Below are 23877 nucleotides of genomic sequence, written 5' to 3'. Positions count from 1 at the left end.
AGGTCTAATGTCTTGTATTTTAATATTTAATATATTAAGTAGTATTTATCCCCTATAGCTGCAGGGTTTTTTGTTTTTTGTTTGGTTTTTTTTTTTTTTTGGTACCAGGAATTGAACTCACAACCTCGTGCTTGCCCAGCAGGTGCTCGGGCCACTGAGCTGTATCCCTGGCCCTTATCCCCTATAGCTGAAGCAAAAGTTAAAAGAAGCAGCAGAAATTCATAAAAGTACTTACTAATAATACCAAGAGATGTTCCATGCACTGTGTATCTTGTGAAGACGGATGAGTTAGGCATTTGGGCTCCAGAGTTTCACTAGAATATTCAGTCCTTGGGAAGGGGGTTCTGGAGCAGTAGTAGTCTACAGAGTTTTGTCAGACCTTCCTTTCCCCCCTTGTTGCACTGTAAGCTCCAAACTCTAAAAAGTATACAGCTAAATTCCAGCAATGATCTGATTAGTACCAATTTCTAAATCTCCCTAAATTTTTATCCTCACACTTTGGATTTATAAAATTCTTCAGTCTTGAAATTAGCTTATCTATATTTTACTGGAGAGTGTGTGTATGTCTATCCATAAAAACGTTTAGGAATACAATAATAATAGATTTTTTAATGGCTATTTGCTCATTTGCTGTTTGTTTGTTTGTTTTTCAGATTTTGAAAGTATGGCCTTCCTTGAAACTGAGCAAGGAAAACCGTTCATGTCTGTGTTTAGACATTTACGGTTACAGTATATTATTAGTGATCTGGCTTCTGCAAGGATTATTGAACAAGATTCTTTAGTACCTTCAGGTAAGAGAGTATGATGAATTCATGATTTTAAATTACATTTTTTGATGACGGTAACATATATGATAGAAAAGGGTAATGGAGAAAATAATTGTCCTTAATCCCAAAAAGGTATGTATCTTTATCCAAATGGAACTATACTGTATAGGTAATTTTCTGCCTGTACAGTATATGTGGTGGCTATTTTCCCATATCACATTTCATTAAACATCCTCTAGAATATTAAAATAGCACTCTGTAGTACAGTGTTCTTTAATTTTATTTAGGAAGCCAGGCATGATGGTGCATGCCTGTAATCCCAACACTCAGGAGGCTGAGGCAGGAGGATTGTTGAGAGTTCGAGACCAGCCTGGGCTACAAAGTGAGCTCAAGGCCAGCCTGAGCTGCATAGTGAGACCCTGTCTCAAACAGACAAAGGAAAAAGAAAATTATTTAGGATTTTTTTTTTCTTTCAGTACTGAGGATTGAACCCAGGATCTTCACACTGAGCTGCATCCCCTGTCTACATCTTATTTTGAGACAGGGTTTCACTAAATTGCTAATTTGCCCAGGCTGGGCTCAAATTTCAGTCCTCCTGCCTTAGCATCCCAGAGTGCTGGGATTGCAGGTGTGCACCACACCCATTCTTTCGTTATTAACCAGCACTGTTTTAGATCAGACCTTTTTTTTTTTTTTTTTGGAACGAGGAATCAAACTCAGGACCTTGTGCTTGCCAGGTAGGCACTGTGCAACTGAGCTCTATCCCCGGCCAGATCAGACTTTTTAAAATGACTTTGTAAGTATTTAAAAGTCGCAACTAGCAGGGCATGATGGCATTTGTCTGTAATTCCAGCACTTGGGAAGCTATGGTTAGAGGATCACAGTGAGTTCAAGGCCAACCTGAACTACATAGTGAAACCTGTCTCAAAAAAAAAAGTAAAATAAAAACAAAAGTCGTAACTTTTCTATTAGTACTCTTTAAATTCAGTTATTTGGTTTTTCTTTTCTTATTCTCAACTTTTTTTGTTTTGTTTTTTGTGTTACTGGGGATTGAGCCCAGGGCCTTTGCACTGAACTACATACGTGGCCCTTTTTTATTTTGAGACAAGATCTTACTAAATCACTAAGTTGTCCAAACTGGGCTCAAACTTACACTCCTTCCATCTCAGCCACACCAAAATGCTAGGATTACAGGAGTGTGCCACCATGTAAAATCTTACATTTTTAATAATAGTATCCAAATCTAGTTTTTCTAATGTATAGTCTTCATCTACTAATTTAGAGACAGTTCGTTTCCTAAAGGATGAATTAATTGCTATTTTCAGATAAAGGAAAAATCCTTTATTCAATTTTCTGTTAGAAGTTTTATAAAAATTGGAAATACTGCTTTAGGAATGATTTTGACAAAATGAAATTAATGTAAACTCTTATCTATTAAATTCAAGAATGTACTTTTAGCTAAGGACTTTAATCCTAATTGAACCTAAATGTATTACTTTAAGTAAAATCTGCTTTGAGGCAAAACTGGATAACCTTCACCACCTCAAAGATCATTAAGCCGTTATCATGACAGCATATTTGTAAAATATAAGCTACCTGCTTTTTATGTGGGTATTTGAAACTTGAAATGAGAAATGGTAACAATTTTATCAACTACTTACAATGTTACACCCTCTCTGTTCTCCTGTTTGTGTCTGTCATTAATTAATGTTTATGCTGAAGAATGGCTGTCTTCGGTGTACAAACAGCAGTGGCTTGCTATGCTGCGGGCAGAACAGGACAGTGAAGTGGGGTGAGTGTATTGCATCATACTGTTGTTCACTAAAATCGACAGTAATTTTTTTGTGGTTCTGGTGATCAGACCCAGGGCCGCCTCTTACGTGGTCTGCAAGCACTTTATCACTAAGCTGTATCTCTCATCCCAAAAAAGAAAATAATTTGCCATGAATTTTTAAGTGCAGTCATTATATTGAAAAATCAATTCTAAATTAAAAACTTGAACTATTAGAGAAATAATCATGTGATCAAATTTTATTATATTTTTAAGACATCAGTACTACAAATATCTTTCTGGTCAATTAGTATAATAAAGTGTTTGAATTGTCACTTGCTGTATTACTAAAGTTGAGTGATTCACATACTTGGTTTTATCTGGTATGATTTAGTTTCAACATACTGAAACATTACTTGAAGTAATACTATTAAAAAGCATGACTTTCATATTTACCTTATAGGTAAAGCTAGTTGGGGTAGTATTACCAAGTTCTGAGTAATACGTAGGTTGTTCTGAAGATCTTTGAATCAAAAATGAATTAAACATGCCCTTTCCAAAAGCATATAACACCCTTACAAAATATTTCTGCAGTTCACAGAAGATACTTTCGCATTTGTTATTTGATCATGGTGCTAGCTCCTTTTTTTTTTTTTTAGCTCCATGAAGTAGGTGGAATGAATAGTCTACCTGTGAGTACATAGAGGAAACCTTAAAAAGTTTTAATTTTTCTGCCTCAAATTTCTTTTAACACATTCCTTTGTACCGCAAAGAATTTCCCAAAATAATGGCTAATTATAAGTTTATATCCAGTCAGTGAATGCATGAAAGTGTTATATAAATTTATAATGATTATAAAATTATTGTTATCCATGACTTACAGTTTTTATTTTATGTATAATCCCATCTTTTTCCAAGCATATTCACAGCATAGTTATCCAGTACAAATATAGTAAAATAGTTAAAACAGAAATATAAATCAAAGTCAGATGTGGTGGTACACACCTGTAATCCCAGCACTCAGGAGGCTGAGGCAGGAGGATCGCTGAGAGTTCAAGGCTAGCCTGGGCTGCAAAGTGAGCTCAAGGCCAGCCTGAACTGTGTAGTAAGACCCTGTCTCAAAAAGACAAAAAAATAAAAAAAGAAATATAAAGCAAAAACAAAAAAAATGAGTTATTTAATGGAATTCAGATTTAAAGCATTTTGTAACATGAAATGCTATAAATCATTCTACATGTTTTATTTTTGAGATTTTTCTCACCTTCATCCTTACTAAGGATTAATATATAATCTTACCTAAGAAACGGAGGTAAAGGACGTTTTCTTGACCTCGAAAGTATATGATTAGGGCCACCGGTGTAGCTCCGTGGTAGAGTACTTGCCTAGCGTATGTGAGGTGCCTTGGCTTCAGTCTCCGGCACTGAAAAGGACATAGTAGTAGTAGTAGTAGTAGTAGTAGAGGTAGATGACGATGATGATACTGCCCTGGTAAATGTTACATGCCATGACACCGAATGTGTGGTCACAGCTAGCTACAGGACTGCCAGCGTGCGGAAGGCGGTGTATGTGCTGGCTTCTAGGTTATAATCTAGCAGCATCTCCCTCCAGGGCTGTCCTCACCCAAGCTCTCTCCACAGTGCCGAAGGGTCGTCTTTTTAAAACAAATATATCTGTGTCGCTTCCTTTCTTAAATATGTCCAGGGACACTTGATGACAGGTAAGAGAGGTTACTGCTTGCTATTCAAGATTATTGAGGTGAGATGGTGAAAAGCTTTGGCTCATTTTCTCTACCTCCATATGTTTGCAGTTTGTCATAATAAAAGTTTCACAGTAACGGAACACATGTCTGGGAACTCTCACCTACAGGAAAGGTTAAAACGTGTTAGCGCGGCCGAGGGAGCCTTCAGCAGTTTGTCCCAGATGCCTTTAGTTTCATCTCTTCTTACGCTCACCTTACGCTCCAGCTGCCCTAAATTCTTTGTTCCTTTGATATTCTGTTATTCTTCAGTCCGTTTTTAATAGGTAAAAAATGGATAGCAAACTCTTCCTCTGCATGTGTTCCCTTCCCCCGTACAGAACACACCTCCCAGCTCCGCACACCAGGCTCCCACTCAGGCGGGAGCGTTTCCTCTGTGACGCCCCCTCCACTCGGTGATGAATCTTGCCTCTCTCCGCATTGTCACGGTCACTGTTTGCATGAATTTTCTACTTGCCCGGGCTCTTAGGTATCAGGGACATGTTTTATTTATACTTACTGTTGTTACTACGTATTACTTCCCCATGTTTGGGCACTTCGTGTTACTTACCCCCATAAAATTACTATTAAATGTAGAGGCAAGATTTTGTTTTTTACTTGCAGGTTTTCTTCAATTACTAGTTGCCTATTTTCTATGAAAATTCATGACTTAATGTATATTTTTTAGGCCTCAAGAAATCAACAAAGAAGAACTAGAGGGAAATAGCATGAGGTGTGGTAGAAAACTTGCCAAAGACGGTGAAGTAAGTGTGTGTTTATTAACAGTGTTAATATTCTCATATAAGTTGTTGAGAAAATTTGGCTCCATATTTTCTCTAGTTTGATGTTTGCAGTTTTTCAGAGTCAGGTTAAAAGCAACAATATCTGAGAGCTCTTGCCATTAATTCGCTTTACATAATACTCATGACACCTGACACACTTCAGAAGTGCTTATTTGATGGTTTCTGTAGCATGATGTCCTATATCACCATGCCCGGTATAGACTGGTTACTCGCCCTTGTATGAGTCCGTTGAACTTGAATTTTGGGTCCAGGTAAGAGATTTGAGAAAAAGATCTCTTGGCAGTCCAGAAAGCAAGATAAAGAAGTTATGTGGGGCTTGGTGTGGTGGCACATGGCTGTTATCTCAGCACTTGGGAGGCTCAAGCAGGAGTATCACTGTGAGCTGGAGGCCAGCCTGGACTACATAGCGAGTTCAAGGCTAGCCTGAAACTATGTAGCAAGACCTTGTCTCAAAAAAAAAAAGTTATGTAGGAGTTGTTACATAGTCTTTAAAAGTGATTCATTTTATAAATATCCTAAATTAAAGGCATTCAAGTCCTTTATTTGCCTTTTTCTTTTCATTTATATATATATATATATATATATATATATATATATATATATATAAAAAGTACACCTTATCCTTGCTGTGTCTAGAGAACCTGTTTTCTAATGTTTTTAAAAGCTGATTTTTAAAGAGCTGATTGTGACCCATGACATCAATTTTGTAGCCTAATCATAATTTTCATCCTAATCAGGTCGCCATCTGTTTTTTTTTCTCCCAAATCTACCCTCCTTTAACTTTGTAAATGTCAGTTATTCATGTTTGCATTCCCAGTGTGATGAGTGTGCGGAGTGTGAGTTACCTTTTTTGTTCCTCCTCCTTCCTTGTTGCTGCTTCCAGATCTTGTTCCTCTTTCATCCCTCTTGAGTCCTCGCATCTTCAAAGCCCTTTACAGCGGCTGTCATGGGGCTCGCACTTGTCAGCACGGTCCTTATCAGCTGTGACTTCGATGTCTGCTCCCTGACCTTCCTCCCCCGTGATCTTGTGTTCCACCGCACCTCAGGCGCCCACTCCCATAAGGATGCCCTCAAGGTTCGCACCACTGGTTGCTGCCACCTTCAGAACCCCATTTGGGGTCCCGCTTGCTCTTAGCCTTCCAGCTTTCTCCCTGTGGTACCCGGATTGCAGCAGTGGTGTAATCCCACAGGAGGCACAGTGAACTATTCTTACTGCCTTTTTTCCAGTCACCTCTCTCACCACATCCCTACCTCTTTCTTTACTTGTAGTTTATGTTCCATATTAAAATCGGCCTTTTTAGTTTCCCTTTTCCCTCACTGACTCCTTTGTACTCACCTGGCTAAACCCCAACTTGTTTTATGTTTTTTGTGTGCTAGAGATCGAACTTAGGACCTGTGCATGCAAGGCAAGAACTCTCCCACTGAGCCACATCCCTAGCCCGCCAGCTCTTTCTCCATCCTGCCTTTTTGTGCACTTCATGCCTACACCCAAGTAGACGGATGTGACAGATGCACCATGTCCCTTTAATGTTGTGACCACACGTGAACGCCAAAGGGTCTTCAGTGCTGCCTGGTGATTCCCCCACATCCCGAGTGAATTTCTGCTCCTCCTGTCTGACGTGACTCGTACCTTCTCTCTTCAGAAGGGCAGTGCTGCACGGTGGCCTTGTTTCTTCTGCAGCAGGAGGAGGCCCTGTACGTCTTACCGTCATTCACAGTCTGCCTGCACCAGTGGCAGTGCCTGTGCTCTCCGCTCTGAGAGCGGCTGCACCGTCTCTGTCTTAGTCCGCCCCCTCCCCCTGCACTCAGAGTTTTAACCTGTCACCATTTCCTCCCGTTCTTCAATCGTCAGGGGCTCTTTCCTTTGAATTATTCTCATTTAGCGTTTAATATCTTGCAGAATCGTCTGTCTTAAACTATCTCTTGCCTCCTCATGCTCCTCTAGCTCCACTCTATTTCTCTGCACCCCTTTTAGACAAAACTCATTGAAAACGCTGCCTGTATTCACTCTCTACTCAATCTGTTTTTTGTTTTTGTTTTTTTTTCGGCTTTTTTTTTTTTTGTCTTTTTGGGACAGGGTCTCCCTGTGCAGTTCAGGCTGACCTTGAGCTCACTTTGTAGCCCAGGCTGGCCTCAAACTCGCAACAATCCTCCTGCCTCAGTTTCCCAAGTGCTGGGATTACAGGCCTGCGCCATCACACCTGGCTCACTCTACTCAATCCTGTCCAAGGCCAGTGTAGTTGTGTTGTTTTGTCTGTAGCCTCTAGATTATCTACAACTGCTGGTGTTCGTCGCTGCTCCATACCTTCTGTACTACACTCCCAGTTCATCTGCACAGCTCCACTGAAACTGCCGCGCCAGTGCCAGCAGTGGCCCCCACTGCTAAGCCAAGTAGCCCGTAGCCTTACTCTGGCAGCTCTCAGCGGCATCGACCTGTTTCCTCAGTTATTGCTGAAAGATCTTCTCCACTTGGCTTATAGGAGAGCATTCTCTTCTGCTTCTTCTAAAGTCTTTTCCAAGAGCTAGGCCTGGTGGCACACCACCTACTCAGATGCTGAGGCAGAAGGATCGTTGCGAGTTCGAGACTAGCCTGGGCTACAAAGTAAGCTTAAGGCCAGCCTGAACTGCATAGTGAGACCCTGTCTCAAAAAGACAAAAAATAAAATAAAATAGTCTTTGCTAGATGGTTCTTACCCCGCAAATGCTGCTGTGGCTGTAGGCTGCGTTTTTGCACTTCTTACCCTGCTTGCTCCCAGTCCTGGGATGTCAGTCCATCTATCTCTTCACTGACCCCCTAACTCCAAGTCCACGTGTCTGATTGTTCAGTGGCTGTTTCTTGGATATCTTATCACGTCTCATACATAATGTTCCTGGAGGTGGAGGTGTGGCTCAGTGGTGGAGTCCTTGCCAGGCATGTGCAAGCCTTTGGGTTTAATCCCAGGCACAACCAAAAGCAAAGAGACCTAAATAATGAAACAACCCCGCTGTCTGAAGCAGAGCACTTGAGTTTCATCCCTAAATAACCTCGGTGCCCAATAGTCAGTGCATAGACAGCCCCTCCATTCATCCATGTACAGGCTCCGAACTTGGGATTCATTTTGGATTTCACTTTCTTTCATACCACTCCTGGTGTCCGTGGGAAATTCTGCAACGCTCTGTGCCTAAAATACATTGTTTTTTGTTCTTTTTTTGTCTTTTTGAGACAGGATCTCGCTATGCAGTTCAGGGTGGCCTTAAGCTCATTTTGTAGCCCAAGCTGGTCTCAAACTTGCAGTGATCCTCCTGCCTCAGCCTCCCGAGTGCTGGGATTACAGGTGTGCACCACCACGCCCAGCCTGAAATACACTGTTCACATGCCTGCCACTAATACCCAAGTCCAGGTCACCGCGTGCCCCCACCTGGGCTACTGGAGTAGCCTCAAAGTCCAGGTCACCGCGTGCCCCCACCTGGGCTACTGGAGTAGCCTCAAACTGCTCTTCTGTTTCACTTGCCGTTCATGCAACAGCCACAGTGCTCTTTCTAAAGTGCAGGTTGGATTCTGTCATTTCCTTCTGTAATGGCTTCTCTTCACCTCTCACCACACTTAGAAGAGGGCTGCCCTCTTCCTTACCCTGGGCTACGGGGCCTGCCTCTCCGGCCTGGCTGTCTCTGAACTCTTCTCCAGGTTTAGCCCAGTCGGCCATTGCCCTGGCCACGTAGCCCTGCCCGCTTTAGCTACGCCAAGCAAGCTCTCGCCTCTGGACCTTGGTACTTGCTCTTCTCTCTTCCCGTGACACTTTCCCCGGGCAAGTACCAACTCTGCTTCGCTTAGTCGCCTCAGGACTTCCCTGAGCGCTGTGTAAGTTAGCAGGCTTCCCACCTGCAAGCTGCCCGGTACCCTGCGGCTGTCTCCTGACATCTCATCTCCATCCTGTGAGCGTTATTCCTCCTTCCTCCCACCACACAGACATGTTCATGTAGTGGGATATAAACCCTGCTAGAGCAGAAGCTTCATTTTATTTGCCTTGTGTTTCCATTGCCTAGAGCAATAGCAATGCCTGGCATATTTGCTTAACACATACTAGGTAAATATTGAATTAATGTTTGTTTTTTATTTTAAAGACTAAAAGAAAGACAACATAGCAATAGGGGGATACACCGAATTACAGACAAAGTGCTAGGGCATTATCAGTGGTTCTTATTTTACCTATTGGTATCTTCAAGATAGTTTCTCGGGAATACAAATAGACAAATAATAGTGAATTACAGACAAAAATAGCAGGAAATTATCAATGGTAGCTGTACTATACCTTGGTTACTCCAAAGTGGTCTCTAGGGAAAACAAATAGAGCTATACATGAGTGATCAATCAAATAATTGACTATTCTCAATGATCAATCAAATCATTGACTATTCTCAATGGTTGTTGTTGAAATCACATAGTAACAAACATACATCCATTTACGAAATAGCACAGGAACAATACAAACATTATAGAGTTATGGACAGATTGGTAGGACATCATCAATGGCTGCTGCAATACATGTTGGCATCCTCAAAGTGGTTTCTCAGGAAAACAAAGATATGCAAGAAATATCCAACAAGTAGTTATAGCCCAAGGGTTGCAAAAATAGCAGATTACCTCCTCATCAGTGACTCCCCTCACTGAGGTGTGACAGCTAGAAGGAAGGCCAGGACTGAAAAGAAGGACCAAGAGACCAGCACCAGTGTCCAGCAAGGGGCCGTCCACTTTTTGCTATAGTCTTGATTTCACTGGGCTCCTCCTTGGAGACAACAGTCCGGCCAGAGGGAGAAGGCAGAGTATGCCCTGCGCCCCTTCATTCCTGCCGGACCAACTGGTAGGAGGGGTCCGAGTCCCGGGGCCCCCGCTCCAGAGGGCCGCCTGACCTCCAGTGGCCAGCCCTACAGTCAGGGCATGGCCCAGGGGGCCTCCAAGGGCAGTCCCTCTGGAGGTTGCCCTGCCCCCAACAGTGGCACCAGACGAATGCAGTTGATGAACCCCCGCAACTCCCGGGCCCCAAGAACCAGACCCAGGGTCTGCCTCTCCCAGTGCTGCAACAAAGGCAGCCATCGCCTCTCGGTCTGTCTGCCCTCTCCTCTTGGCCTCCCCTTTGCTACGGCCACAAAACACTGAGGAGGCAACTCCCACCAACATCTCAAGTGAGCCATCCGGGGAAAAAGCCATCCTCCGCAGCCCCCTTCCACTATCTGGGGCTGACTGAGCATCAGACACATCCTCAAGAATAGTTTGTCCCTCTTCTGAACTGGGATCCAGGGAAGTATGCTTTATCAGTGCCTCTTGTCTAAGAAAGCAGAGGGGTGTTCTCTCCAGCCCCCCAGCGCATTGGGACCCCGCAACCACTTAGTGTCCTCCCCAGCCATCAACACAGGTGGCAGGAACATGTGGATGAGGTCCTCGGCCCTCTAGTCAATCTCAGCACCATCAGGTGCGAAGTACCCCAGGCAGGAAACCTAGACATGTACCTTCTCCATGAAGGCGGGTCTATAGAATCTGAATATTGGGCACCCACGTAATCCATGAAGTCTCAGTGCAGACCTCTCCGGAGCTCCACTCGCTCCTCCCCCGCAGCCTGTACAGTTAGGGGAAGAATGGCCCCCAGGAGTCTCCCCAGGTATTGTGCAAGGTCCTCCTGGTTTCCGGCTCCCAAATGGCTCTCGAGTCCCCAGTCAGCCCGACCTCTGAGTCGTCGGGCATTGTTACTCTTGTGTTCCCCGAGTCCTGGTTCATCAGCTGCTCCTCTGACTCCAGGCTTTTCTGGCTCTCAAGAGCACGGCCAAGAGCGACCCGCCATGTGGCATGTTCTCCCAGAGGTTTCTCCATGTCGGGATGGTTCACGCACGCCGGGCGGGCCTGTTGTGTCAGTGCTTCTCTGTGGCATGGCGGTTCTCGACCGCGCAGCGGCGGCCGGCCCGAGGGCCAGCGCGCATCTCTGCCCCACTTCCCGGGTGCCTGCTGCCTGCCTTTCCAGGCGGCTGTGCAGCGGGGCTGCGCCGGGCCCACCAAATATTGAATTAATGTTATAATTCATGATCTCAAACAAACCTTTCAAGCCCCCAACTTTACTTCCCTGTACCACCCTACTGTCCCTAATACTCTCATTGACTATTCACTGACAGAAAAACAAACTCGGAGCCTCACAATACATTTTTAAAAACCCAGTTCTGCCAGGCATGGTGACACACACCTGTAATCCCAGCACTCAGGAGGCTGAGACAGAAGGACTGCTATAAGCTCCAGGCTAGCCTTTGCTGCATAGTGAGTTGAAGACCAGCCTGAACTGCATAACAAAACTTTGTCTCAAAAAGACAAAAAGTAATAATAACAACCCAGTTGCATGTATTTCTGTTTGTTAATTACTTAAGGTATTTTAGACTGTTTTTAAAGTAAGGTGAGGGTCAGGGATATACCTCAGTGGCACAGCTCCTGCCTGGCAAGCACAAGATCCTGAGTCCAATTCCTGGTACCAATAAATAAATGAATAAATAAACAAAGGAGGGAAAGTGAATATTAATGGGTTCTTAGTACTTCAGCTAGCCATACTTAGAACTGCAGTGAAAACATTGTGGTAGAATTGCAGTGTGGAGGGCTTGAGAAGCTCTAATCATGAAGCTGCTTTTCCAGCTCAGGTATATTATTTTGTGGGCAAAATGCTTGGAATGAGTTAGCTTTTCATTTTTGACTTACTAACATGGTAAACTAAACTAAACCTCTCTTTTGTGTCTTTTAGTACTGCTGGCGGTGGACAGGTTTTAACTTCGGCTTTGACCTACTTGTAACTTACACCAACCGGTACATTATTTTCAAACGCAATACACTGAATCAGCCGTGTAGTGGATCTGTCAGTTTACAACCTCGAAGGAGCATAGCTTTTCGGTAGGGTGAGATTTCCCTGGCTACTCCTTCTCACTCTGGAGGAAATATAAGAAATAAAATTAAAACTTGATCTTTCATACCACTAATAGAACTTTGGTAAGATACAGAATAATACACAGCATATGCAAAAGAAATAGCTGGGTGTGGTGGCACACACCTGTGATCCCGGCACTCGCTAGGCTGAGCCAGGAGGATCTCTTTGAGTTCAAGGCCAGCCTGAACTACATAGTCTCAAAAAAAGAAAAAGCACACAAATGGGCTAGGAACTAATAAGGCTTAATTGCTGTGAAATGTATGGTATTATTGATAAAGTCAAGAGATCTAGTTGTGTCAGAGAAATGGATAAGCAAGAATATGAATGATAAGAGGATGGATACTAGGCTTGAAGCTATTTGCCTTGTTGGTATTTCTAGCAAATAAAATGTCCTAACTGGAAATATGGCAAGGTAGTTTTCTAGGAATACATGTCTAGTATTATTCTTAACTTTGTTAACTTTTGGAATTTGAGATACCCAGCTTTACCTGATAGTTGAGGTAGCAGTCCTTTTTGGAGAGGATGTTGTAGGCCAGCAAATTGGAAAATAGCTGATAAACAAATTATTTTAAAATCACATATTATACTTACCTTATACTATAAATAAAAAATTAACTCAACATGAATGGAACATAATGTGATGTAAGAGCTAAAACTGCAAACCTCTGGAAGAACGTAAAAAGACTTTGTAACATTTGATTTGGCAGTTATTTCTTTGGTACAACACCAAAAGCATAGGCAACAAAAAAATCAATAATTGGACCTCATCAAACTAGAAATTTTGTATCAAAAATTTTTTGTTAGGGTCTGGGGATTTAGCTCAGCGGCACAGCGGCTGCGGGGCAAGCACAAGGTCGTGAGTTCGTTTCCTGGTACCGCAAGAAAAACAAAAAACAAAAAATTTTTTTTTGTTGAGGGACACTGTCATTGCTAAAAAGGCAATGCTAGCATGAGAGAAAATACTTATAAATCATGTTGTGGTAGAAGTTAAAATAGCTAGAATACATAGAAAACTCCTAAAAACCTAGAATTTTAAATTTTAAAAACAGACATGTGTAGTTTCAGCTGTTTGAGAGGCTGAGGCAGAAAGACTGGTTGAGCCCACCAGTTTGCAGCCAGCATGGACAATATAACAAGACTTAAAGGAAAGGGGCTGGGGGCAAAAAACCTGGATTAAAAAATGAGCAGAGGCAATTGGAGAGCACTTGCCCAGCATGTATGAGGCCCTGGGTTCAGTCGTCAGCACTACCAAGAAAATAAATAAAAAGAACAAAAAGATTGCATAAAATTTCCCCAAGAAGGGCTGGGAATATAGCTCAGCGGCACAGCGCCTGCCTGGCAAGTATGAGGTTGTAAGTTTGAGTCCCAGTATCAAAAAAAAAAAAGGAAAAGAAAGAAAATTTCCCCAAGAAGATACACAAATGTCTAATAAATACATACAAAGGTATATAGTATCTCTAGTCACTAGGAAATGCAAATGAACACCACAGGGAGATACTGCTTCATGCCTATTAAAGATGGCTATTCAAAACAAGTGTTGGTGAAGATGTGGAATAATTAGAACCTTTGTGCGCTGCTGGTAACCATGTGTAGTGGTGCAACTACTGTAGAAAACACTGTGATGCTTTGCTAAAAATCAAATATAGCATTGACATGCGATCCACCAATTCCTCTTCTGGGTATACTCAGAGGTATTTGTATGCTTACGTTCGTAGGAGCATCATTCATAGTAGACAAAAGGAAGAAACAACTGTCTGTCCACTGACAGATAAATGGGTCACCACAGTGCAGTGGCATACATACAGTCCAACATTTTCAGTCTTAGAAGGGAAGGAAACTCCCAACACATGCTAACCTTGAATGAGAGCCGGGCGTGGTGGCACATGCCTATAATCCCAGCACTCATGAGGCTGAGAGGCTGAGGCGGGAGGATCCCTTGCGCATTTGAGGCTAGCCTGGGCTACAAAGTGAGTTGAAGGCCAGCCTGAACTACAGAGCGAGACCCTGACTCAAAAAATTAAAAAAATAAACTTTAATGAACTTAAATGAAATAAACCTATCACAAAAGCACAAATAATCATGATTGTACTCATACGAGTTACATATAGAGTGGACAAATCCACAGAAAGGAAACTGGAGTTGCTAGGGCTGGGGGAAGGGAAAATGGGGAATTAGTGTATAATAAATACAGAATTTCAGTTTGGGAAGATAAAAATGTTGTAGAGATGGGCGATGATTATGCAATTTGTATGTTATGCCACAGATTCAAATGTAGGGGCTGGGGAAATAGCTCGGCGGCACAAGTGGCTGTCTGGCAAGCACAGGGTCATCCTGAGTTCGATTCCCAGTACCTAAACTTTCATGTTCTGTAAATTTCATAGTTTTTAAAAGTCATTTATAAATTTTTTTGATGTTTTAGTTACGTTTTGTAGCACAGGTTTGTAAATCTGGAATCAATTTACTATTTGAAAAGAAAATATGGATGAGAAAAATATTAAAGTGAGATAAGGCTTGGTTAATTTATGATTTAAAAATCACACTTTTGGTTTTTTTTTAATCCTAGACTTCGTTTGGCTTCTTTTGATAGTAGTGGAAAACTAGTATGTAGTAGGACAACCGGCTATCAAATACTTACCCTTGAAAAGGATCAGGTATGTTTGATTACTTTTCTATTGTTTCATTATAATATTTGTGTTTTGAATACTCTTAAAAATTAAGTGAACTTGACATTTAAATGATACTTTGAAGTAAAGATAGATTTGCAGGGAAAAAAAAAAGATATGCGGGCTAGGATATAGCTCAGTGGCACAGGCATCTGCCTGGCAAGTGCAAGGTCCTGAGTTCAATTCCCGGTACCAAAAAAAAAAAAAAGAAAAACAAAGTTATTAGATACTGATTCGTTGTATACATAAGTGCATGTTTTATAAGCAGACATCTTGAGGCAATACAGTATGTCACCACAGCTCCTGAATATTAAGAAAACAGTTTTCTCCAGCATATTAGGTTTGTAAGGTGACAAACATCCGTAATGTCCTCCAAATTATTTCTAAAGCAGTTTCTTTCTTTATACATCATATGCATGTAGAAGTTTCAAAATGTTGGGGTGACAAGGTACCAAAGTACAGATAGTCATGGCTCAAGTAGCCAGAAAGTTAAAGAGTACCTGGCCATGCACTTGCCTAGGGTGTACAAGGCCCTGGGTTCTCTCCCCAGCACTGGAAAAAATAAAATAATGTTTGTAAAATGTACCTGGCCAAGATAAAAATGGGTTTTTAAATGTTGCTTGATTTTTTTTTTCCATTCTGCACACATTGATCTCTGCTGTGTGCTAGGTTCTATGCAAAAGGAGTATTGGAAATAAGCACCGCTTGCGTCACTGTCGCCTTGTACGGGAGGCCAAAGGATCTCTGACTGACGCACAGCCTGGGCTGTGGAGCTGAGGGGGGCGGTTATTGAAGGCCAAAGGGAAGTCCGCTCAGGGAGAGCCTCCTCCCCTGGAAAAAGTGCAGAGTGAGTGGACACTGAGCCAGCCCCAGAGGAGTGAGGCGGGTGCAGGGAGCGCGTTGCTCACTTACGGAACCGAAAGGCAAACAGAGAGCCGGGCATGGGGGGCTGTCAGTGGAGCGCGGAAATATTTTAGTGAGGGAGTTGTACATGTGTGTTCTATGTAGGTTGTAAATGTGTGTATCTGTTTCCCAAAATTAGGTCTCATAACTCTTTTATAACTTGCTTATTTTTTATGGTGAAAAAATTATATTTAGAATTAACCAAGTGGATTCAATTGAGATGTTCCCAGTTTTGTTGAAAACATCCAAGGCATCATAGGAGCCAGGCATATGCGTTCTCCGCATCAGGCCTGAATGGGGTGTTGCCCTTGGCCACATCGGTGTCACAGGGCCACTTCACAGGCTTTTGATCTGCTGTTGGTCAGCCTGGGCCTGCACAGTGAACACAGCTCCATTGTGTTCTGGTTTCCACACGGCTGACTCCTTGGCCTCAGGGCTCTCGGTGGTGGCATGGTAGCTAAGTCTTGGGGAGGGGTAAAGCGGGGTCACTGGGCCTGGGCCTGGTGGTAGAGAATACGTGCCCTCTTTTGGAGACTGACGGCAGGAGAGCCTGGCTGCCTCACATGGCACAGGAGCAATTGTAATTTTTCCCCCTTTTCAATTTGTTATACATAGCTTTCTAAAAATTAATGTGTATTTACAACACTTTTATGAACTGCATAATTTTAGTTGTTTTCACTGTCCCATAATTCCTGTGCAGGGAATAAAGGTGATTATTTTATTATGAGAAATATACATATAGTTTTATACATTTTTAAATTATACATAAATTGAAATTCATTTCAAATGGTGCACACTTTTTACTTACTTGTTTATTTATTTATTTTTGTCTTTTTGAGACAGGGTTTCACTTTTCAGTTCAGGCTGGCCTTGAACTCACTTTGTAGCCCAGGCTGCCCTCAAACTTGCAGCAATCCTCCTGCCTCAGCCTCCTGAGTGCTGGGATTACCATGCCCAGCGGTGCATACATTTTCTAATGGTCGAGTTGCGCTCCAAAAATATCATCCATTTACACTCCCTTTAGCAACATAGGAGAGTATAACCAATGTAATGCATTACCATTCTTTCTAATATTTTACCCGATGTAGTAGGTAAAAACAAATAATAGTTTTAATTTTCATTTCTTTGGTTACTGGTATAGTTGGATATTATTTGACATTATATCTTGTGTAAAATTGACTGTATCGTCCAAATTTTTATTAAAGTGTTCATTTTATTCCAGCTTTTATAAAAAATAACTTTTTTTATAAAGAATAATTTTTGTGATATGTTACAGTTTTGCATTTTTGTCATTTGTCTTTTCAATCTTGAAAATGGTCTATTAATCTTTTAATGATCTCTGCCTGGTGAATCCTTAGGCTTCTTTATTCTTACCAGGACTATGCTATCAGATTAAAATATCTCTTAGTTATTGCAGGCCGATCAGGCCCACAATCTCCCCAATGAGTGGACAGCAAAGGTTTAAATAAATGAGACATTTGAAATGATTATAGGGCTCTAGGAGGGTCCAGCTCTCTTACAGTATTTAAGATTCTCTGGGTTAAGACTGTCTGGGTTAAAACCAAGACTTCCTGAGTGGCCCTTATATATTATGTGTTCAAATAAAGGAGGGGAATCCTGAAGAAAATGCAGGAATCTGGGCAGGACTTGGGAAACCCTTTACGGAATTCTCTGAGTAACACATTAATTTAGGAGAACTCCAGGAAGGCCTTCACTGCAGGAGCCAATGCCTGCAACTACAGCCTCCTTTTAGTTAATTGGAGTTGGAGCCAAAACTCCTCAGCTGTGACCTTGTCTTGTCCTTTGAGGCCTCCTGGCTTCATCCACCATTACAGGCCTCAGTAGGGACCAGTGACTCACAAATAAACATGGAAAGCCAATTGGTTAATATTAAATCCTGCTCAGAGCTGCTACATGGTAGTCTCCATCACTATACAAATAGTCATCTGTATTTATTTCTACTCTTTATGGTTTAAGTTTTTACACTAGAGTATTCGATAACAGCTCTGAAATGTATCAGGTAGATCAGTGTGTTTGAAATGCCTTATCATATGTAAATACTTTTAAACTTAGTTCCATTTCAGTTCTGTTTCATTGATATCTTTGTTATAAAGACAGTGGTACATTGTTTTGTTTTGTTTGATGTGATCCTGGGGATTGAACCCAAGGCCTTCACACTGAGCTACATCACCAGGCCTTTGAAAAAAATTGTTTTTGTGCTGGTGCATGCCTGTAATCCCAGCACTAAGGAAACAGGAGGATCGCAGCAAGTTTGAGGCCAACCTGGTCTACATTGTGCTTTCAAGGGTAGCCTCAACTGCACAGCGAGACCCGTCTCCAAAAAAAATAATTCTTTTTTTTTGAGACAGTGTCTTGCTAAGAAAGAGATAGCTGGGCATGGTGGCGCACGCCTGTAATCCCAGCGCTCAGGAGGCTGAGGCAGGAGGATCCTTGCGAGTTCGAGACCAGCCTAGGCTACAAAGTGAGCTCAAGGCCAGCCTGAACTGCACAGTGAAACCCTGTCTCAAAAAAAAAAAAAAGAGAGGTAGCAGCCAGTAGTAGTTGAGGGTTTGAATTTTAGTTGCTCTGTATATAAATGAAGGTTTCCATTAGGAAGTTGGATTTACAGATCCTGGAATTTAGACCTGCAAGACAGGATTTGAAGGAAGACAGAGACATACCGAGTAAGTATCACGGGCCTCAGAGAAGCAAGGGTTTATGTGAAACGATGTAGGAGTGGAGCACAGCGAGATACTGTTGTTGAGCGCCACTGCCTCCACTTCCATAGTGGGGCGGGGAAAGTGGAACTGGACTCTGAACGTGCTTCCCAACACACACAGCTGAACACTGAGTCCTTGGGGAGAGTTAAAATATTTGATAAACCAGGTGCTGATCTGTCTTCTTCCAGAATGGAAGGTGGGAATTCATGCAACTTAATATTCAGTAATTGGTTTGTCCATTCAGCCTGTGGTGTCCACAGTGACCTCCTTCAAGGCCAGGAGTTAGCCCTGTGCCCTGCCCCACCCCGTCCCAACCTTAACTGTACTTCAGTTGCAGACTGCTGGTCTTAGAGCTTTTGTTTCGTCGTGGTGTAGAACAGTGGTGTGAACCTATGGCACACACGCCTCAGCTGGCTGTTGGTGGAAGCTCTGGAAGGGCCACCATCACTGGTACAGAACCTTGATTTTTACCATCAGGTGTACAGATTGCCAGAGTACTTGTTCTCACGACATACAGTAAATGTCGCCTTCACCCAGGTACTAATATATATTTTGCCCAGGCTAGGGTGATGCAGGAGTGTGAAGACCCAAGTGTGCTTTGACATCATTCCTTTCTGGTTAGCACCATTAGCTTAGATCTTGAGCCTGCCTGATGTTAGTGAATTTCATTTATCTGTCCCGTTAGCACCATCAGCTTAGATGAGAGCACCACTGGGTTCTGTTCATTGATTTTTTTTTTTTTAAACACCTCTTTCCCTGTGTGGGAAATATAGAAAGAGAACCTCTGTGCGTGTGTGTTTGTGTCTGTGTATGTCTCTGTGTGTTTTGATAAAATTTATCCAAATTTGTCTCACTGCTGCTCCAGCAGAGAAGCTGTGCCCAGTTAAGCCTACTTCAGTCATTCACATATTCTAGTTTTAGTCCGTCATTATAGGAACATGTGCTTCAGTAAAAAATGTAAAAAACTGGTACTTAATGGTATGTCCCCCAAAATGTATAAGATACAGTAAAATTGATACATATTACTGCATAGACTCTATTGCGAGTATTTAAAAAGTAGGCATTCTCATGTTACTGTTGCTTCTTTAACTCTGAGGATTGTTCTCTTCACTAGATGTTACTGGTTAAGGATATGTGAGGGCTGGGGATATAGCTCAGTGGCACAAACGCCAGCCTAGCAAGCACAAGGTCCTGGCTTTGATTCCCAGGACCATTCTTTCTAATATTTTACCTGATGTAGTGAGAACAAATATTAGTTTTAATTTTCATTTCCTTTGGCTGGGCATGATGATGCACACCTGTAATCCCAGCACTTGGGAGGCTGAGGCAGGAAGATCATTGCAAGTTCGAGGCCAGCCTGGGCTACAAAGTGAGCTTTCAAGGTCAGCCTGAACTGCATAGCGAGACCCTGCCTCAAAAAGATGAAAACAAAAAGGATATGTGAAGTTCCAAACATCCATCTGTAGCACCAGTGGTGGTTGTTTGTGCTCTCGGGTATAGCAGCAACGTCTGTCTTTGTGGGAGTTCGAGCATCCTCACATGTACTGATGTAACTGAACCTGGAATGGCTTTTACGTGATAATGTATTTAATGTTCCAGGGGATGAATGACCTGTTCATCATAGGACAGTGAGAAATCTTAGACAGGATTAATGATCATAACCCTGCTTGATGGTAATGATGGCTCCCTGCTGTCATCCCAGTAATTTGCTGTACCTAACGGCCCGCAGCCACATGTAAGGTTCACTGGTGCCTGTTGGCCGCGTCGTTAATAAAATAAGTAGGACGCTGCAGTTGATGGGGTTACACGTCGAGTTGGCAGGAGTTTGGAGAGTTCAGCTGTTCTGCGCTGGCTTTACATGTAAGCTCTTACTGTCATACTGTCTCCTTTGGTTTACCCCATTCAACACCTTGGTGTGTGTTTGTTTTCCTTTTGAGACAGGGTCTCACTATGCGGTTCAGGCTGGCCTTGAGCTCACTTTGTAGCCTAGGCTGGTCTCAAACTTGTAACGATCCTCCGGCCTCAGCCTACCTAGTGCTGGGATTGCAGGCGTGCGCCACCACACCCAATTGCATCCTGGTTTCTTATTTTAATTTTGTTTTTAAAAAATTGCCATCTAGTTGTCAGTAACCCTACAAAATCTGTCTTACAGGAACAAGTGGTGATGAATTTGGACAGCAGGCTTCTGATCTTCCCTTTGTATATCTGCTGTAACTTCTTATATATATCACCAGAAAAAAGAACTGAAAATAATCATCACCCAGAGAATCCAGAAAACTGAGGATCTCATCAGTTTTGGAAACAGCAGCACTTTGAAAATTTCTCAGGCCGATCTTAATGGCCCTACTGACATTCGTGTCTAAGGTGACTAACAATGACAAAGGCCTTATGAACTGTACAGACAATACAGAAGATGTTTCTTACCCTCATTACATTTCTATGCATATATGCAAAAGCATTTTAAAGCCAAGAAAATATCTGTCAAACCATGCAAGTTGTCAATTCATGATTTTAATTTAGCATTAGGAGAAAATTGCTGTAGGTAGATTTCACATTCTTTGCAACGAAATACATTAGCTTCAATTTTGAGCCTGCCTAATGTTAGTGACTTCCATTTATCTGCCTGTTATTTTTATTCTGCTGAAAGAATGCTAAAGAAATAATCTGAAGAGCCAATTATAAATGTTCTTTCCATTGGTGCCTTTAAAGCGTTCAGTCTTCTGCTCATGTCGAGTCCTCCGCGTGGTCCAGCATCCGTTGCAGTCGTACATGTTTTTAATCACTAAATACTTTCGTCACGGTTTTGGGAGACTAAGCTGCAGAACTTCCATTTTTTAACTGAAGCATTTTCATGTTTATTTTCAAATTTAGCTTTCCTGGGCTTTTAAAAACAATAAAAATCCGATTTAGGCCTTCACACAAACTTGAATAAGGGAAAAACCAGTTTGATTTGAGGACATTCCTTTGCCTTACATGGTCTTGACATTCTGTATACCTTTATTATTAGGTTAAGAATTATTTATGTACCAAATATTACACTTTTGAATATTTTCATGTTCTCTGATCTTTAGAATTATTTATGTTCAAATTTTAATTGGGAATCCCATTTCCTACTTAAGCTCAGGACTTTATAACCTCTGAACGGAGTGCCTTTGAGTTATACATATTAATAGAAATTTCATAGTAAATGTACATAAGGTTGGAGGATCTAATATTGAAGCTGATAATAAAGCATTAATGTAAAAAAACAACTTATTTTTGTCAAAAATGAGATGTACATTTGTCATGATTTATGTATGTTGGCTTCTTATGTTCATTGCTATTTTGAAACATGCCCACTTTCCTTCCAGTCAGAGTAAATATTTTTGTGGCTAATGTATATTTTTAGTAGTATGTTTCTAAAAACAGGAATCATTTTTATGCAAACAATAAATTCTCATTTGGGAAAAAACCAAATTAGCACTTAAAACTGACCAAAAACCAATCCCTAGCACCACAAAGAATACCAAACCAAACCAGATAAAATAAACTTTTTAAAAAAAGAACTTAATCAAAACTAGGATTTTTTTTTTTTTATTTTTTATTTTTTGGTTTCTAGTTAGATTTTTCCCAAATGTTTTTAATTTTTTTGATTCATTGACAGTTTTTCTTTCCCAGTATATGTTCTGACATTATCATAGGTCTTACACTGCTTTTGTCCTCTCAGAATTCATAAAGAAATGTGCGTCTGTCTGTCTGTCTGAGACAGGGTCTCACTGTAGTTCTGGCCTTGAAATCACTATATAGCACAGGTTGGCCTCAAACTAACAGTGATCCTGCTGCCTCAGCCTCCTGATTGTTGGGATTACAGCACCACCACGCTCAACAAATGTTTCTAATACAATGTGTTTTGGGTGGAGGGTGGGGGAGTTGTCTTTTTGAGACAGGGTCTTGCTATGCAGTTCAGGCTGGCCTTGAACTCACTTTGTAGCCCAGGCTGGTCTCGAACTCTCAACTATCCTTCTGCCTCAGCTTCCTGGGTGCTGGGATTACAGGTGTGCAGCACCACTCCCAGCTCTATAGTACAATGATCTGGCTCTATAAAGAGGCTACAGCAGAAGAGGTTCTCTGTCTACCCTTCGTACACTAAAAAACATATCAATATCAAACTTCAGTCAAATTGTTTGAATAAATTGTCATAAATCTTAGAAGATATAGTTTGAGTACACTAATGAAGAAAAGTAACTTTTGTTTCATAAATTAACTACATAAATTAACTGGTCAAATTGGAATTGTACATAGTTCCTGTCCATTAGGTATTTCTGGTCAAGTTCCTTACGACTTCTGTATACAGGATAATTATTTCTTCTGTTAAGAGTAGATTATGTTCTCATTTGAGAAACTGATAATTATTAGCTACTACTTCATATTGATAGTAAAGAATCTGCTACTGTTTTCATACCACATACTTTTTTATGTGTTCATATTACTATACTGTTCCCTTCGATAGGAATATTTCCAATAAAGGTTCATAGTATCAGCTGATGTATCATATAAACTTGTATTTATCAGCCCCTACCCATTTGTTTGTTTGTTTTGTATTGCTAGGGCTTGAAAACAATTCTTAGTGACTTTTCTTGTTCCTGAGACAAAATACGCAACACCTCGAATTGAAGGAGGAAATGTTTGGGTTTTGCTTTTTTTTTTGGTACCAGAAATCACTCAGGACCAGTGCCACTGAGCGATAGCCTGGGCCCTGGAAAAGTTTATCTCAGCTCACAGTTTGTAGCAGTTTTAGTCCAAAGTTGGCTGGCTCCAAGGCAGGGTGGGTGGCGTGGCAGAGGAGCGTCACAGGGGAGAAATAGTTCATGGTGTTCATGATGTGGCGGGGCAAACAGAAAGCCGCAGAAGCCGCTCCCTTTTATCCTTTCCAGACTCCCTGCTTTTCAGGTGGTGCCCCCAGTACCCAGCATGGGCCTTCCCACTGTCCATCCCCAGAACTGTGCTAGACCTATCAGTGGACTAATTTAGTAAGCACTCACCCTTAATCCATATTCTCACAATTTAATCCCAGCCTCATACACCTGAGATCCAGCCACCTCCCAACACTCCCTTCTGTGAGTGCAGGAGAATTTGGGGCCATCCAGGCACAAGCCATAATAATAGTAGTTATCCACAAATAATTATTTTCACTTGTCTATTAGTAAAGAAGTTCTTAGAGGTTCACAGTGATTTTTTTTTTTTTTTTTGGTCTTTTTGAGACAGGGTCTCGCTATGCCGTTCAGGCTGGCCTTGAGCTCACTTTGTAGCCCAGGCTGGCCTCAAACTTGCACACGTGCACACTGAGTTATTGTTTGAAATTCAGTATTGCTTGTTTTGTATTATTTTGTAAATGTATGTGTGTCAATATGCTTTCATTCTTTTATCTTTAAAATTCAAAAAAATTTAAAAATTAAAAAATAAAGGATATAAATATACATTTTTAAGTGGATTTAACCTAAGAAGTAGGCAAAATTACATGAAAAACAATGGTACACATGAGCCTTTTTTTTTTTTAATTTTCAGTACTGAGGGTTAATCCTGGGGTCTTTGCACTGAGCTGCACCC

At 41.6% G+C, this 23877-nt stretch overlaps 1 protein-coding gene across 1 annotated transcript in view; it reads left to right on the top strand.

The window, feature by feature from the left end:
• Gmcl1 (germ cell-less, spermatogenesis associated 1) overlaps positions 1–21542 on the top strand; it is a gene marked incomplete in the record, with an annotated part of 53394 nt that extends 31852 nt beyond the window's left edge. Inside the window, 6 exon segments of the mRNA XM_013514713.1 lie at positions 654–791; positions 2490–2559; positions 4962–5037; positions 11826–11971; positions 14569–14656; positions 20444–21542. Of these exon segments, the coding sequence (XP_013370167.1) occupies positions 654–791; positions 2490–2559; positions 4962–5037; positions 11826–11971; positions 14569–14656; positions 20444–20572 (647 nt within the window).
• Between the last annotated feature and the right edge of the window lie 2335 nt (positions 21543–23877).

This window comes from Chinchilla lanigera, unplaced genomic scaffold, assembly GCF_000276665.1.
Source record: "Chinchilla lanigera isolate Chin_1 unplaced genomic scaffold, ChiLan1.0 scaffold00023, whole genome shotgun sequence".
Taxonomy (NCBI): domain Eukaryota; kingdom Metazoa; phylum Chordata; class Mammalia; order Rodentia; family Chinchillidae; genus Chinchilla; species Chinchilla lanigera.
The sequence above is the reverse complement of the archived record's forward strand: the minus strand, read 5'-3'. Positions and strand labels throughout refer to the sequence as shown.